Below are 18170 nucleotides of genomic sequence, written 5' to 3'. Positions count from 1 at the left end.
CACCAGAAACTGGAACTTGAAGCATTTTTTTCATCTCTTGACTTCTGGGAGATCTATGTTGGACAAAAACCTGACACTGCTTTGAATATAGCCTTAGGGTGCATTCACACTGAGTAAACGCTAGCTTATTCTGAACGTAAAACACGTTCAGAATAAGCGGCGTCTAAAGCAGCGCCATTCATTTCTATGGGACCGGGGATACGAGCGCTCCCCATAGAAATGAATGGGCTGCTTCTTTCACTCCGTGCAGTCCCATTGAAGTGAATGGGGAGTGCCGGCGTGTACGCTCCGGCATGAGCAGAGCTTGCCGTATACGCCGGCACTCCCCATTCACTTCAATGGGACTGCACGGAGTGAAAGAAGCAGCCCATTCATTTCTATGGGGAGCGCTCGTATCCCCGCTCCCATAGAAATGAATGGAGCTGCTTTAGACGCCGCTTATTCTGAACGTGTTTTACGTTCAGAATAAGCTAGCGTTTACTCAGTGTGAATTCACCCTTACATTGACGTCATCTTTTTATGAGTATAATAATTCCATATATTCCCTATTACCAACCTTTTAAATAGTGTATCATATAGACAAAAATAGAATATTTGAAGGAAAGAACCTCATAACAGACAAAACACCTCAACTTTTATGGTTTACAATCTGGACAGCAGAGATTATTCTGGATGGTCTAGAAGTGTAGAGATCGGAGCTGAGCCACGTAATCATTATCAGTGTATTGGTATAATGGCGGAATGGGCATCATATGGTCACTCTTATTTTGCTGCTACACTTTGCAGTGCTTGTTCCTTTGTTATTTTATACCAGTCTTCTGGTAATTCTGCTTCTTTTGCTTTAAAATCTTCTGCAAACTGTTTGTTAAATTCCTTGAGAACGTACTTCCAGTATACAGAGGCCTCGATGCTTGGGTCAGGTTGAATTTTCCAGTCAGGGTAAATTGTTCTGTACTCCTTGTAAGGGTGGCATTCCCAGTTTGTGTCATGACACTGGAACTGTCTCTCAGTCACCACATCTGTTGTACAAACCTCATGACAAAGAATTTGTGTGGTTACACTCCTGTACCGTCCTAAGCCTTGAGGTCGGTGTATAGAAGCAAAGTGCTCCTTGTGGTCAGTGCCTCCAGCCTCACACGGGACTTTACAGAATGGACACTGCTTCCCACATCCAAACACCTTCTTAAATAATTCATCTTGAGGCTTTACTGTAACTGCGGAGAGTAGTTCTTGAATATTTAGAGCCTTAATTTCATTTTTCACCTTTTCTTTTATATCACTTAAGAAAGAAAGAACGTATTGGAAGAACTGTTGAGGATTGGAGGAGTTCTCGAATGTCACCACGCTCATGTTGTTCTGTGAAATCACTAAGTCTTTCTTCAGGATCTCACAGAACATTTTTAAGCAAGGTTCCAACTCGGAATGCTGTAGAAAAGACTTGGCCTCAAGAACTTGTTTTACTTTTTTTGTTATACAGGTCAGAACCTCAGTAATTATTGGATCCAGACGTCCATTGTCTTGGTACCTGACTGTGATATACTTTGTTATCCAATTTTTAGTAAAGCTCTCATAGTGAAGACAATACTGAACATATTCAGAAAACTTTTTCTCTTCAAGTAGGTTCTGTAGCAAAGCTGATTGGAAGAAAGTCCTACTTCCATAGTTGATGGAATCTTCACTATTCAAGATGTCGTCAACAATGTATTTTCCGAGGTTTGCATGGATGTAGTCACACAAGGCTGGCTTCAGACACAGGTCACAGAATCGCTGAGCCCTCATTTTGGCGTCATCCTTCTCTTCATACACTTGCCTAAAGGTGTTTAAGTATTCAAGTTTCAATTCCTCAAGGCGACTTTTTGGGTCATTTTCACGGATGAAGTCTTCATGCATCTTCTGGTACAAGGGAGCCGCCTTCCCTAAAACAAGTAATTTTATCTTCAGTTCAAATAATGGTTTGAATTCATATCTTTCCAAAATTTGATCGGTGAGAATTTCCTTTATGATGTTGAGTAATTGCTGACACAGTATTGGATGGTAATCCTGCTTTGTGGAAACCTTCTGGTTTATGTATCTATTACATTGATTCAGAATTGTGTCAGCTACACTGGTGGCTTCATTATAAAATTCGGGGGAAAACCTCCTTCTAATGGCGCTGATAATCGTCCCTTCAAAATACTTAGGTTTCATGTTAAAGACCTTTGTCTGGTATTTATCTAAATTCTTCAGGTTAATGAGTTTCTTATTGATATAGCCGGGTTTATTTTTCATGTCTTTCCTCAGATGTTCCAGCATTATTTGCCCGATGTCTAGTTTCTCCAAAGTCCTCAGATTAAACTCTTGCAGTGTTTCAGTCCACATGGTCTCAAACACAGACTCCAGATCTTTATCACTAAGCTTAGATTGGTCGCTTTTATGGATTTTCAGGAGTCTACTGACACGTTCCTCAATCATTTTTTGGCACTTTCCTTGAATATTTCTTATTTTACTTTTTTCTTCCTCAATGTGAATAACCTCCTGACACTTGTTGTTCAGGTAATATCGAAGCTCTTGTTTAAGTAGAGACACACTTCTCATGAATTCTTCTTTGAATTTCTCCACCAGCTTAACATGTTTACTTTCACCCTCAAAATAGTCTTCTATAGTTTTTTCCATTTTCTTTGCCTCTACATCAAGAATTTTTTGTATGTCATTCCGAAGGGTTATCATCAAGTCACTTCCTCTTTGGGAAGCAAATAGATTTTTTATCTCATTCTCAGTCTCTGTCATCCAGTTGTGCGCAGATTTGCGAAATTGCCACTCCTGATGTGAATACATTATGCACAACTTGTTATAGGCATCGGCTACTAAGCTGCTTCTAAAGCTAAAAATGAATTTTTCATGCTTTACGGCATCCCATAAACTCTTTATCCATTCTATAAATTCTTTAATGTTACAGCAGTCAGAATTTGGTTTATTTGCTATTAATTGTAACAAATTTGTCTTAAGTCTGAAAATGTTTTCACTGTATCCTATGTTAACTGAAGCCATAGGGGGCACCCCATGCCACAAGCCTGGAATGTACCAATTGTGCTTTTCAACATCATAGTCAATGATTTCACAGAACTTTTTGACATCAGAATTATTCTCCATTTTTGCTGCAATTTTGGTCATTTCATCCAGTTGATCCAGAAGTAATTTTTTCCCCTTCATAGTATTTTCTTGAGCAGACACATCACTTACATTTTGGTGGACAAACTGACAATTGGGTCTCTTTCCAATTTCTCTCATCCTTAGAAATGCATGGACTACTGTCTGTAAAATATCTTTCATGTCTGTTATACTTTCCATGGCTATATTAACTATGGTGATGTCACTCAACCCAACCACTAATGTGGCCAACTCATTGTCATGTTCATAACTGTCATCAAGAGAAGACAATTCGGGAGCTTTCAACCCTTCAGTGTCGATCACCAAAATAAATTCACAGCCTAGTTCTTTCTGGAAGTTCTCCTTCACTGTAATAAGGGTCATGAAGGCTCCTCGTGTGCAACGACCACTGGCCACAGGGAACTGTAGACCAAACATGGTGTTCAGAAGGGTGGACTTCCCCGTACTCTGCACTCCCAGCACAGTTATCACTCTCATCCTACATTGTCCTCCGGTCTTCTTATCCAGCTCAGTCAGAACATCTGTTATCCACTGTAAGGGAATGTTGGAGGCATCTCCATCAATCAACTCCAATGGGAATCCATCCAAGAGGAGATCGGCAGCAATTCCTGGGAGGTTGTTGCTCTTTTTTTCATTTGAATTTATTTCTTCATTTTTCACCATGGCACATTCGGCTTCATAAATTTGCACTATTTCACGCAAAAAATGTTCAATTCCTAAGTTATCGTCAGGCAAAATTTGGCCCTGATTGTTGCCTTCAGAGGTGAGAATCTTCTTTAATTTTGAATCAAGATAAAAACGCATCCAATTTAAAAAATAAATTTTTTCCATCGGAAACAGTTTAATAAGAGCGTCTAAAAATGTTTTAATGTTCTCAGGGATTTTCTCTTGATATTGCTTTATGCGTAGATCTAGATTTTCCTTGATTAAATGTGACCTATATTCTTCTCCAGACCTGCTGCCTTGACCCCTCATTCGGCACATTTCCTTCTCATTTTTGGATAATTGTGACCAGAAATCTCTGTGAAGCTTCATATTTGTCTCCTTATAATCTTTCACGTCTGTGATGTGTTTAGTGACTTCTTGGGCTAGTCGCTTTGTCTTCACACACACTTGTGTATTCTCATCTACAACTACATTAATATCAGAGGCAACTTGCGCACTTTTGTCAAGATTAGTGTACCTTTCTTCATTGCCTATCCCTAGTTTTATAAGCTTCTGTAACAATCTAGCTATGTTCCGCTCTTCAGATCCTTGCAACAATGGGACTTTTCTTTTTTTATTTTGATCAGGAAAGAGTTTTGTGAGATGCTCCATTATCTGTTTTCCTTCTTTGATATCTGTTTTACCTATAGTGAAGACGTAGTTACTGTGGCTGACGTGTGATAGCTTCTCCAGGAATGCGTTGTGTTTCCCTTTAATATCATTAGATGTTATATTGATAATAAAAAATAAGTTATCGCTCGAAATGTCGATCTCTGATAAGACCTTCTCCCCTTCATCCATATTACCAACAAATATGAAGACTGTTGTTGAGATCCTTGTGAGGAACCTAACTTGCTTTCTGTGATATAGAAGATCTCCACGCAGGTTAGCAATGGTTAGAGGATCAGGAAAAAGATCAGAGTCACTACCAGCAGGAAAGTACCAGGAGATTTCTACCAATCCATTTGAGATTAGTCGTTTAACATTTCCACCAGTCATATTCTCATGCACAAAAAATTCATGAAGTTGACCATCTGCGCTTAACACCTGGTTCAGAATGTTGGATTTTGATAAACCATATTCTCCTACCCTGAAGAAAGAGAAGATTGGCATGGAAATATTGACGACATGGTCTTCTACAAACCCTTTGTTTTCTCTCATTCTTTGAGGTCTCCATTTCCTCACAATATCCCTCATTGCCCAAAGAAAAAGGGTGCAGTCAGAGCCATCACCAGAGGGAACAAGCAGGGGCACAGCAAACTGGCACATGGACATTTTCAGTAAAATGTGTTGCCGTAGGAGATGATCTGAACAATGAAGGAGAGCACACACAACATCGAGAGGGTTCACAGAATCTGAAAGATATAGACTATCTAGGTGGATGGAATCAATATCAAACAAGGGTTCTCCATAGAGGTCTTCTGTTTCACTGATCTGAGGGTGTATATATCGTGCAGTTCTATTCATTGCCATGAGTTTTTGTAAGAAATACCAAGGAACATTCTTCAATGGATGAGCTTCAATCTGTTTACATGTCTCAGATCCAATACTTAGAACACTGGTAAGTGTGAGTTTTGTGGATTTATATATCCCTAATCCAAGACGTTCCATAAGGTCTTCAAGAGAGTTTGAATCACCTAAACAAGAAATAAAGAACAACAGTATTGCATTGTTTTTTTCAATGTGTATTTATTTTTTTTTTATATATATATATATATACATGAAAAACATAAATAATGGGCATGGATAGCATGGATAGCAACATTAAGGTATCCTAATAAAATAAAGTCTGGTTCAGCACTCGGGGGATTAGGAGATGAGGTGGACAGGGGATCTTGCATGCATGAGCTCGCTCTATGGCCGGCTCCAGGTTTCTGTGGGCCCTTGAGTGACGGAGCTTCAGTTGGCCCCTTAGAAGCACAACTTGGGCAGTGGCAGTGTGTTCCTCTAAAAGCAGTTGCGGCAGAATACATCTGAGATTGGGTGATCTGGAAGCAGTATAATGCCCCCCTTATGCCAACATTCAGTATAATGCCCCCTTACTATGTTCACATTCAATGGCCCATTTTTTATGCCTACACATAATATATTGGTCCCTCATACCACCACACAATATAATGTCCTTCATATAGTATAATAGGCTTGTGCCTCCATGCCGTGTAATGCCCCCTTTATATCCCCATGCAGTAGAAACACCCCTTTATGCTCCACAGTGTAAATGCTTCCCTTATGTGTTTTTCCTCTTATTAAAATGTTGGCTGGGCCCCAGGAACTGAGTGGTGAGTATGTAGTTCATAATTACTCACCACCACAAACCTTTCTCTACCTGCCCCTTCTCTCTGACAATGGCACACAAATGCAATAATGAAGTCTGTACTCATCACTCTGTCATCAGGCTGTTGCCAAGGCAATGGGCACCTCCATCCATATTGATGGAGGGAATCACGTGATATTCAGTAGGCCCCCCCAGATGCTCTAGGCGCCTGCTCCAGTATGGCTGTGCCCGATGCAAACATTGGTCCTGGCTCTCTCCATGGTAACTTATGGGAGATGTGAAATATAGCATGTTTTGTAACACTCCTAAATGAAATATGCCATCAAAAAGTAGCATATGTGTGCAAAATAATTTCTGAATGCCACACCTATGTATACAGGGCTGGTATTATACAAAGTTGGGTCCTGGGCAAGTTTACAAGTGGAGCCCTAAATTCTAAGACATACTCAATGGCGGAACTAACACCATAGCAGCTACTATGGGGCTCATGACCATACTGGGCCTAGTGGGCCCCTGCTGCTTTTGTTTTTTTAATAAGTCACTAACTGCTGGAATTACTCCAGCAGGTTAATGGGCCCTATTTACTTACTGGTCCTCACTCCTGCCCACAACCGCCCCTGTTTCCCCTTCAGCACTGCAGGGCGCCCCATACATCCCAAATCACGTCTCTGACACTGAACCGCATCAGGACTTCGCTGACAGAGACATGATATGGAATCATACGTACGGCCGCGGCACTTGGTATTTGTTGAGCGAACTTCGCAAGATCTTACAAGGTTTGCCTGGCAGTTTTACTTGGACAATATGCTATTATTATTCACTGGAATCTCTTCGGAACCCAGAATATAATGTTCGAGGTGAAAAAAAGAACAGTCTTACTTATTTCTCCTGTGCTGCAGCGCAAATTCTTGCTGTCTTCAGTTGTCTCCTGCCTTATGTCACAGAAGGCACATGGGTCTGACTGGCATCATTGACACACAATGATACCAAAGTAACCCACAACTGTGATGTCATTGAAGAGGGTCGAAGACAGCAGGAAGTTGTACTGGAGCACAGAAGAGGTAATTAACCCAAAATTTTTGTTTGTTTACTATGTGAAGGGGCCACTATGGGACATTATACTATGTGAAGGGGCTGCCATGGGACATTATACCCTTTGAAGGAGCCACTATAGGACATTATATATTTCTCAAACTCAACATGGAGAATACAGGGTTCATCAGCTTCGCCCCACCTCGCACGGCCCCTCTACCTGACCCATTTTCAAAGTTAATGGAACCACACGTACCCCAGTTCCATGGGTCCGTTGCCTTGGGAGAACCTTGGACTTTGACCTATCCTTTTCATCCAAACCCTCAACACTTTCTGCTGTCTCCAACTGAAGAACATCCATTTCATCCGCTCCTTCCTCGCCCCTGAAACTATAAAGATGTCCATGCCCTCATAATCTCCCATCTAGATCACTGAAACACCCTTCTCCATTGCCTCTCTGCAAATACTCTCTCCCCCTTCCAATCCACCTTTAACTGTGCTGCTCGCTTAATACACCTCTCTCCCAGTTCTTCATCAGCCACTCCCCTCTGTCAATCCCTTCACTGGCTATAAAAAGCCCAACAAATAGAGTTCAAAATTCTAACATTGACATACAAAGCCATTCACAACCTGTCCCCTCCATATATCTCTGACCTAATCTCATGCTACCTGCCCACACGTAACCTCAGATCCTCCAATAACCTCCTATTCCACTTTGCTCTTATCCGCTCTTCACACAACCGTCTCCAAAATTTCTCCCGTGCATCCCCCATACTCTGCAACCAGGGCCACACCTCTAATGAGGCGACGCGAAGCAGCCGCCTCAGGGCGGCAGTTTGGGATGGGGCGGCAGCCATTGTTCCCAATAGAGGTGCGGGCATGGGCGGCCGCTCACCTATTGCAGCCACCCCGCTCAGCCAGAATTAATGCCTGCGCACTCAACTCAGATCTGTGTAGACGCAATGTGATGACGTCACATCGCGCCTACAACTGTGTGCGAGAGAGCGAGAAAGGAGAGAGCGGCGGGGGAGCGAGAAGGTAAGTTTAATGTGTACACTAAGGTGGAACGTGAAACTGGGGGCAGATGAAGGAGGGGACGGCATGACACTGGGGGCAGAGATGGAGGCACATGAATCTGGAGGCAGAGATGGAGAGGACATGAATCTGGGGGCAGAGATGGAGAGGACATGAATCTGGGGGCAGAGATGGAGGGGACATGAATCTGGGGGCAGAGATGGAGGGGACATGAATCTGGGGGCAGAGATGGAGGGGACATGAATCTGGGGGCAGAGATGGAGGGGACATGAATCTGGGGGCAGAGATGGAGGGGACATGAATCTGGGGGCAGAGATGGAGGGGACATGAATCTGGGGGCAGAGATGGAGGGGACATGAATCTGGGGGCAGAGATGGAGGGGACATGAATCTGGGGGCAGAGATGGAGGGGACATGAATCTGGGGGCAGAGATGGAGGGGACATGAATCTGGGGGCAGAGATGGAGGGGACATGAATCTGGGGGCAGAGATGGAGGGGACATGAATCTGGGGGCAGAGATGGGGGATATGAATCTGGGGCAGAGATGGAGGGGACATGAAACTGGGGGCAGAGATGGAGGGGACATGAATCTGGGGGCAGAGATGGAGGGGACATGAATCTGGGGGCAGAGATGGAGGGGACATGAATCTGGGGGCAGAGATGGAGGGGACATGAATCTGGGGGCAGAGATGGAGGGGACATGAATCTGGGGGCAGAGATGGGGGACATGAATCTGGGGGCAGAGATGGAGGGGACATGAAACTGGGGGCAGAGATGGAGGGGGGACATGAAACTGGGGGCAGATGAAGGGTGTATATGAAACTGGGGAGAGATAGAGGGGGGACATATAAGTTACGAGTGACGGTAGGAGGATTATACTGTGTGGGAGCACGTGAAAAATGAATGAGAATGGGCAGAGTCAACATAAAAGTAGGCAGAGTTAAATTTGCAGCATCGCGCTGCGTGCGCCGCACATTTTGTCCCTCTTTCGACTTTTCAAAAGTTGGGAGATATGCACTCAGGAGGACAGGCAGCAACCAATGGTTGTTTAATATGGCACCCACCATATTGCTGTCTGTTCTCCTGAGCCCTGAGTGCCGGGTCGGCCCGTCACTTTCCTCAGCACCAATCTGTGTGTGGGGGAGGGGGTGACTAAGGATCATTATACTATCTATACACTAGATTAGCGTTTTCTTGTTTACTACTGGTGGTACTGTTTGGCCATCAGGTCGCCCATCATTGACGGAGCCTTGCCCAGCTCACTAGCTGTTCCGCTCAGCAGCTTCCAGGACTTAGAGGGAATATTGGCGGAAGCCATGGGACTTTTTTTTTTACCTAAACAGTATTAAAGTTAAAGGACCTTTCATGATGTCAGTGATGATGTCATCAAAGGTCCTTTTGAAATTCGGCATCTATCCAGGGTCTAAGTTAGGAGGGAGGGGGCTGCTGATCGCTGTTTGTAAAAGTTTCCCTGCACACATCAGCTTGTTGTGCCGCCCCTCCCCCTCAGCATCGGAGTGTGAGGGGAGAAGTCTCTTGCGATGTCACAGCTTACTCTACTGCCAGGCAGAGCTGCACAGGAGTTTCCTCCAAGTCCTGTGCACCCAACAATACACCCAAAGGTAAGTATATATTCTTGGGTAAAATATGTGTATGTGTTTACATTATGTGTCTTATATACAGTGTGAGTCCTGTATGTGTGTAGATAGGTGTGTGTGTATGTTGTATATGACTGTATGTGTGTGAGTAGATGGGTATATGTGTAAGTATATACAACTATCTATCTATCTATCTATCTATCTATCTATCTATCTATCTATCTATCGGTATTAGTGTAGCATGTCTCCACATTAGACGCATCTCCACATCGCGAAAGCACGTGAAAATGATTAGACGCGTCTCCACATAATGTGTACCGTAGTGCAGTATGTCTCCACATTCTCCACATCTTCCAGAAGAACCAGTGAAATCTGCCTAGTGATGACCTTTGACCCTGAACTACACATCAGCTGAGGTAAGTGAAAAAAGGCGGGAAATTTGAACTACAGTGCACAGCTTACACTAGCTTTACTTCCCTGAGTAAACCTGAGGAGAAAAAGTATATTTTATTAATTTACCACACATTTTGGGGTACCATGCCGCCATGTGTCCCCCAAGCGAGCCTACTTTGGGGGTCCCTTGTCATTCTCCACATCGCGAAAGTGCAGAGTAGGTGTAAATATCAGGCTTAATAACAACGTGATACATGGCTTTGGATCCAAATATTTACGAATACTGGTGGAGACTGCAGCATCGAGAGACTCTGTTTCGCAACATCATTGCTGAAATTGCTCGTCAGTTCCCTTTACTATGAGTTTTTTTGAGCAAAATCATCTGATATTTTTTAAGTAAAATGCATTTTTCGAATGTGGAGACATGCTACACTAGAGCAAAAACGTGTGGAGACATGCTACACTAATACCCTATCTATCTATCTATCTATCTATCTATCTCCTATCTATCCATCCATCTATCTATCTCCTATCTATCCATCCATCCATCCATCTATCTGTATTTGCTTCTATACATGTCTACCACTATACATACTAAAATTGTATTTTATAATGTGATGCTTAGGCCCGGTTCACATCTGCGTTCAGGTTTCCGTTCGGGGGGCCTGCTTGGACACTCCCCAAACAGAAACCTATACGCACTCGCCATACCTTCAAACCGCCCCATCTTGCTTCCGCTCTGAAAATTCCTCTTTCTCTCTCCCTGTAACTGCCTCCAGCGTTTCTCATCATCATTTCTTGCGTGCTTTCTTCATCTGTCCACAAGAAAATGGCGCTCGGGCATGTGCAGTAGTGCTCAGAAGGGAGTGTTACTGTGCATGCCCAAGATTTCAATGCATAGGAGTGAGATGAGAGACGCTGGAGGCGGTTACAGGAGGAGAGGAGGAGGAATTTTCGGCGCGCAAGCTAAAGAGGGGCTGGTTTCAAGGTATGACGCAAGGGGTGCACGGTGGCTTGGAGGAACGCCCAGGGTGCACAGACAGACTCATTTACATATCGGTTTTACTGGTATGCTATAAAAACAGGGGAGGGGGGTCCTTTAAAAAAAAGAGTAGCAGCGGCCCCCTGCAACCACTATCATGCCCCACAGCGGCTATGGAGCATAACAGAGTTGGGTGGGCAACTGTGGGGCATAATAGAGGTTTCAGGGGGCCGCTGTGGGACATAATATATATAGACGCACATCTTCCCCCCGCTACCTCCTGATGTGGACGATCAAAAGAAAAGGCTAATTGCGACGCCCCCCCCCCCAACCTCCCCCCAAGTCTTCAGTCCGGAGGGGGGGGCATCTTTTGATCGACTGCCCCAGGCAGCAGAGGGGCTAGGTTCACCACTGTCTGCAACTCATTACCAAGACACATAAGACTGTGCCCCACAATCACAGGCTTCAAGAAGGCCCTGAAGACTCACCTATTCAGGAGGATCTACAACCTCCAATAAGACTACTGTCACCATACCACCATCTGTACATCCTCTCTTCACACCTTCTTTCTCTATCCCTCTTCCCTCATAGACTGTAAGTCCTTGCGGGCAGGACCCTCTACCCCACTGTGCCAGTTGGTCACTGTTAGTATTATATTTGTTTTGTATATTTTGTGTACTGTATGTAAACCCTCAAATGTCCAACACTGTGGAATTAATGGTGCTAGATAAATAAAATAATAATAATAGTAATGATAATGATATACATATATCAGTGAATTCTGTGAGTGGGTATCCGCCTCAAAATCCTGACCAAAAAGACGGCTCAGTTCTTTTTTCCAGGAGCGACATGCGAATTCTTCAGGCAGATTCGCCTCTTTGAATTTGCCTGAAATCACTCCCTCCTCCCGACTAGGTCCATTCATTGGGCCTAATCCGGAGAGGAGTGTGCGGCTGGATGCCGGCCTCCGCCTCAGTTTCCGGACCAACAAACCTCATGTGAAGATTGCCAGCCTGCCCATCCAAAGCAGTATCAGGTCATGTAGTCCTCCCCATATGTTGAAGTCACCTAGAACTTAGGATAAGTTCACACCAGCACCAAAGTCTCCAGAAATCGCTGAAAATTGTCAGAGACAAAAGTCCTATATAGAGGACTTTTCTCTCCTCTAATTTCAGTCTTGAAGTGGCAGGCGCCATTCTAGCCGAACAACAGAGAGGCCAGAGCAGATGTGAACCCAGCGTAAGAGTTTTCAATTCATTTTAAAATTAAAATGGCCGGCGGCCATTTTTGGGATGCCGCTCTTGCTCTTGTAGTTCAATACAGGAGCGTACTGTGCAGGCGTCGGAAGTTGGACCAAGACGGAAGACAGAAGAGGCGATGTTGCAGCTGAAAATGGAGGCGGCACTGTGGCCTGCCCTCTTTGCTGTGGAGAACTCATTTGCATACCAGTTAAAACCGGTATTTCTAAGGAACGGTGGCGCGGAGACCATGGCTAAAGGTAAGAGACGAATAGCCTTTCTTAAGGCTTTTCCGATGTGGTAATTAGAAAAAATGTTGCTTTAGTGGTAGAATCCCTTTAAGCTTGGTGATAGATAGACCCCTATATCTAATATTGAAGGATTCAGTAATGACTGGGTCTGTTCCACAGGATTGGCGCATAGCAAATGTGGTGCCAATTTTCAAAAAGGGGTGTAAAAGTGAGCCTGGAAACTATAGGCCATTAAGTTTAACTTCTGTGGTGGGTAAGATAATTGAGGGCTTTCTAAGAGATGCTATCCTGGAGTATCTCAATGTAAATAATCTTAGAACGCCCAATCAGCATGGGTTTATGAGGAATCGGTCCTGTCAGACTGATGTCTGGTTCACATCTGTTGTTTGGTAATCCATTTGGGGAGTCCATATGGGGACCCCCCGAACAGACTACTGAACGCACTGGCAAGCGGTGTGCAGTGAAAGCACACGGACCCTATAGACTATAATGGGGTCCCCGAACGGATTACCAAATGCATATGTGACTTAACCCTAATCTGATCAGCTTTTATGTAGGGGTCAGTTCAAGAGTGGACATGGGTAATGCAATGGACGTGGTGTATCTGGACATGGGTAATGCAGTGGTTATGGTGTATCTGGACATGGGTAATGCAGTGGAGGTGGTGTATCTGGACATGAGTAATGCCATGGACGTGGTGTATCTAGACATGAGTAATGCCATGGACGTGGTGTATCTGGACATGAGTAATGCCATGGACATGGTGTATCTGGACATGAGTAATGCCATGGACGTGGTGTATCTGGACATGAGTAATGCAGTGGACGTGGTGTATCTGGACATGAGTAATGCCATGGACGTGGTGTATCTGGACATGGGTAATGCAGTGGTTATGGTGTATCTGGACATGGGTAATGCAGTGGAGGTGGTGTATCTGTACATGAGTAATGCCATGGACGTGGTGTATCTGGACATGAGTAATGCAGTGGACGTGGTGTATCTGGACATGAGTAATGCCATGGACGTGGTGTATCTGGACATGGGTAATGCAGTGGTTATGGTGTATCTGGACATGGGTAATGCAGTGGAGGTGGTGTATCTGTACATGAGTAATGCCATGGACGTGGTGTATCTAGACATGAGTAATGCCATGGACGTGGTGTATCTGGACATAAGTAATGCCATGGACGTGGTGTATCTGGACATGAGTAATGCAGTGGACGTGGTGTATCTGGACATGAGTAATGCCATGGACGTGGTTATCTGGACATGAGTAATGCCATGGACGTGGTTATCTGGACATGAGTAATGCCATGGACGTGGTTATCTGGACATGAGTAATGCCATGGACGTGGTTATCTGGACATGAGTAATGCCATGGACGTGGTTATCTGGACATGAGTAATGCAGTGGACGTGGTGTATCTGGACATGAGTAATGCCATGGACGTGGTTATCTGGACATGAGTAATGCCATGGACGTGGTTATCTGGACATGGGTAATGCAGTGGACGTGGTGTACCTGGACATAGGTAATACAGTGGACGTGGTGTACCTGGACTTCTCAAAGGCTTTTGATACTTTACCACATAATAGGTTGGTATGCAAAATGAGAATGTTGGGACTGGGGGAAACATGCATTTGGGTTTGGGCTCACTGATAGGAAACAGAGGGTATTTGTTAATGGTAAATATTCAGACTGGGCCACAGTCACCAGTGGGGTGCCACAGGGGTCAGTATTGGGTACTCTCCTGTTTAATATCTTTATTAATGACCTGGTAGAGGGGTTACAAAGCAGGGTGTCCATATTTGCAGATGATACTAAACTTTGTAAGGTAATCAATAATGAGGATAGTAGAATATTATAAGGGGATCTAAGGAAACTGGAAGCATGATCGGAGACTTGGCAAATGAAGTTCAATGTTGACAAATGTAAAGTAATGCACTTTGGTCGACAAAATAAAATGTATGACTATGTACTTAATAGTAAATTACTGGGTAAGACTGTCAATGAAAAAGACTTGGGAATTTTGGTAGACAGTAAGCTTACCTTTAGTGACCAGTGTCAGGCAGCTGCTGCCAAGGCAAATAAGATTATGGGATGCATCAAAAGAGGTCTAGATTCTCATGACAAGGACATAGTTATGCCTCTATACAAATCACTGGTACGGCCACACTTAGAATATTGTGCGCAATTTTGGGCCCCAGTATACAAGAAAGACATAAGTGAACTAGAAAAATTGCAAAGTCGAGTAACCAAAATGATTAGGGAAATGGGTGGACTGGAGTACAAAGAGAGGACACTAATTGGACCAGTGGCAGGATCTGGCCCAGTTTGCAGTGTGTATACAGTCTTGTACAGCCTCCAGTGTAATGCCGAAGAGGATATTCATCATAGCAGACACAGTTGTCTACCAAAATGGATAAAAATGTAATATATGGACATGCAGGGTCCTACAGAAAGTATTGTAGCTGTTTTTTGGTTCGGCTCCTTGATGGAGGTCCTGAATGAAGGATGCCCCTCTATTAACTCACTATATGTCCCTAGAATTTTCTAGTTAGAGGCCCCTTCAGTGTTTCATTTGTAGTAGCAAATTATCATAGACATGACTGGACATCCTACCTGGTATTTCATTCATTCTGGCAGATGACGGTACACAGCTTTTAGTGTCCAAAGTCTAAAATATGAAAGCAAAGTTATTGTGTGAGTTCCTATTGTCAGTAACAAAAACTACAATAAAAGGAGAACTGAGCCCTGACGTGGTGGCAGCGATGGTAAGCCCCCCTCCCACAGTATAATGCCCCCCTCAATGTCTCTCACACAATATAATGCCCTCCTTAGTGTCCCCACACAGTATAAAGCCCTCCCAACACTATACAATGCCTTCATCAATGCCCCAAACACAGTGATCCCCACATGGTGTAATGCCCAATTAGTGCCCACTTGCTCCTTTGTGGTTCCCCAAGCAGTGAAGTTGGCAGAAGAGTCTGCAAGAGCACATGTATGAAGACTGTACGTCGGGACAGAAGAACAGACACTTTAGAGAGGCAAGGAAAGGAGAATCTCTGTGTTTTCTATTTTGTATGACCTCCCTTGGTCATTTGCTGATAATAATAGAACTTCTGGCTTGGACCAATTGAAAACTGAAGGTTAACCTCGCCGACATTTGTAGAACGAATCTCATGTTGGCCAGCGGTTTCCGCATGCAAAACCTGGGGGTTCCAAACTGGTTTCCAACCGCAGGTCTCATGATTGGAACCAGCCCCATCCCCTGGGTCTCTCCACTTCCTCCTTCATCTTCTTCTTTTTTCACAAGCTTTACTATAGTATACTATACCTGTGAATACAGGAGAGGAAGGAGGAGGCAGAGCGACACGGAGGATAGGGGCTAGTTATGATCACATGACCTGTGGTTGGGACCAGCCTGGAACCCCCAGGTCCTGTATGAGAAAACTCCTAGCCAAAATAAGAGGGATAGAAGTTTCTGGACAATCCCTTAGGGTGCATGCACACTACGTAACGCCGGGCGTGTATGAGAGCCGTACACGCCGGCGTTACAGCAGGGCTGCCGAACACTTCCCATTCACTTCAATGGGAGCGCTCGTAAACGCCGCTGTTATGAGCGCTCCCATTGAAGTGAATGGGAAGTGTTCGGCAGTCTGCTGTAATGCCGGCGTGTACGGCTGTGATACACGCCCGGCGTTACTCAGTGTGCATGCACCCTTAAACAAAAGTGAATCCACTGAGGTGAAGGATATGATCTACCAATCCTCTAGTCATACAAGTGACTCTCAGAATAACTTTATTACGCACGTTTCATTGTATTGCTATAATATCGGCTATCTTACAGTGACTGTATCTCTCTTACCTGTTATATATCTGTGCAGGAGACAGTGACGTCCATGTAGTAGATCCAGCGGAGCCTTCGTACCTGCAGATCTGGATTAGGAAACATAAAATATACTCTACGTATCAGATTATTCATCACTTTTCTTCATTATTATTATTAGGGCACCATTGACTCCATAGCATTGTACATACGAATACGGATTTACATACATAATGCAGAAATACAAGTGTAATAAGCAAATTGTGCCCTATTCTGACTTGCTCCACTCACTGTTGCAGAACGTGTCGAACAAAGCACAGAATGGAGAATGTGCCGAACTTTTGGCTCAATAAAGCGCCATGCACCAAAGATGTACCGAAATAACACAATCTATGCCAGAAAACTGGTGTCAATGGGATAATAAATTCCATTCCCCCATGTTCCTCAGTATCTTAGAAAACCAAGCATTGATAAATAGGGAGCAACTTTCCAAAAGGGGGTCCCAGTTTGGTAGCAGCTGAACAAGTGGGTCAAGGGCTATGGTGCACACAGAAACAGAAAAAATGTATAGTGTGGACATAGGCTCTAACCAGGACAGACAGGATACTTGTAAGGACTCAATGCAGACAAGGATAGTCCAGAACATACAGACAGATATATACCACGGAATCCAGAGTCCACAAGTAATAGAGATCAGGGGCGTAACTACCAGGGTAACCAGGGCTCAGGACAATAGGGGGACCGATGGGCCCCTGACGTGGTTTTTTTTTTAAATGGGTCGTTACCTGCTGGAGTAACGGGCCCTATTTACTTACTGATCCTGTCTCCTGCTCACAGTCACCTGTGCTTCCCCTTCTGCAGAGACGGCTGTAATCAGGAGCAAGGATCAGTAAGTGAGGCCATGGGCTTTCAAACCCCACAAACTCTGCTATCATGATATGCAGGGGTCTTTTCATGGGGCTACATGTCAAATGTTCACCTTGGGGCCTTGTCATTCTTAGTTACACCACTGATTGAGATATAGGTAAAAGCAAGAAAACAGGGCAGACAGAGACTCCGACGTCAGACAAAACAACAGCATACATATAAGAGATCAAAAACAGACTCCTGAACTCTCCCAAGGGGTGACTAAAGACGGAGACTTAAATATATACAGGCAGAAAAGGAATGGAAAGAAGAAGCTTAGAGGAGGGCACACAGAGGTAGCCTGGCAACTAGGTCTGCTGGGAATGGCAGTGCACCAGTCAGCACAGTAACTTTCTAGAAATGGATTAATTCACTGCCAACCATCACATACCGCAATTAGACCCCTCACCGCAATTAGACCATCAATGGAGAACCATTCATATGAACTGTCCATGTAAGATAACACCTTAAGGCTACATGCACACGAACATGTATAGGTACAGAGAGCACATGGATGATACCTGTGCTTCCAGGGACCCACTGAGTATAGGACCTGTCCTGAGTTCAGCTCTGGGTTCAAAGCCCCATACATGGACTGTGATAATACACAAGCATGTGTACGGAGCCATAGAAGATAATGGGCCAGGGTGCAAGTTAGGAAAAACACAGCTAGCAGACTAACCAAGCGCCCAGTGTGCATGGAAAAATTAATACATGTGTTGTATAGCGATCGTATAGAGATCATACAACTTACTGATCAGTTTTTTAGCCGTCATGTC

General features: G+C 44.2%; 1 protein-coding gene across 1 annotated transcript; it reads right to left on the bottom strand.

The window, feature by feature from the left end:
• Positions 1-558: 558 nt before the first annotated feature.
• LOC142217546 (up-regulator of cell proliferation-like) lies at positions 559-16596 on the bottom strand. The gene is made up of 3 exons (XM_075285832.1): positions 16525-16596; positions 15279-15333; positions 559-5489 (listed from the first exon to the last, which is right to left on the bottom strand). The coding sequence occupies exons 2-3, from the start codon at positions 15292-15294 to the stop codon at positions 763-765; spliced, it is 4743 nt and encodes a 1580-aa protein (XP_075141933.1). The 5' UTR covers positions 15295-15333; positions 16525-16596; the 3' UTR covers positions 559-762.
• Between the last annotated feature and the right edge of the window lie 1574 nt (positions 16597-18170).

This window comes from Leptodactylus fuscus, chromosome 8 (genome assembly GCF_031893055.1).
Source record: "Leptodactylus fuscus isolate aLepFus1 chromosome 8, aLepFus1.hap2, whole genome shotgun sequence".
Taxonomy (NCBI): Eukaryota; Metazoa; Chordata; class Amphibia; order Anura; family Leptodactylidae; genus Leptodactylus; species Leptodactylus fuscus.
The sequence above is the reverse complement of the archived record's forward strand: the minus strand, read 5'-3'. Positions and strand labels throughout refer to the sequence as shown.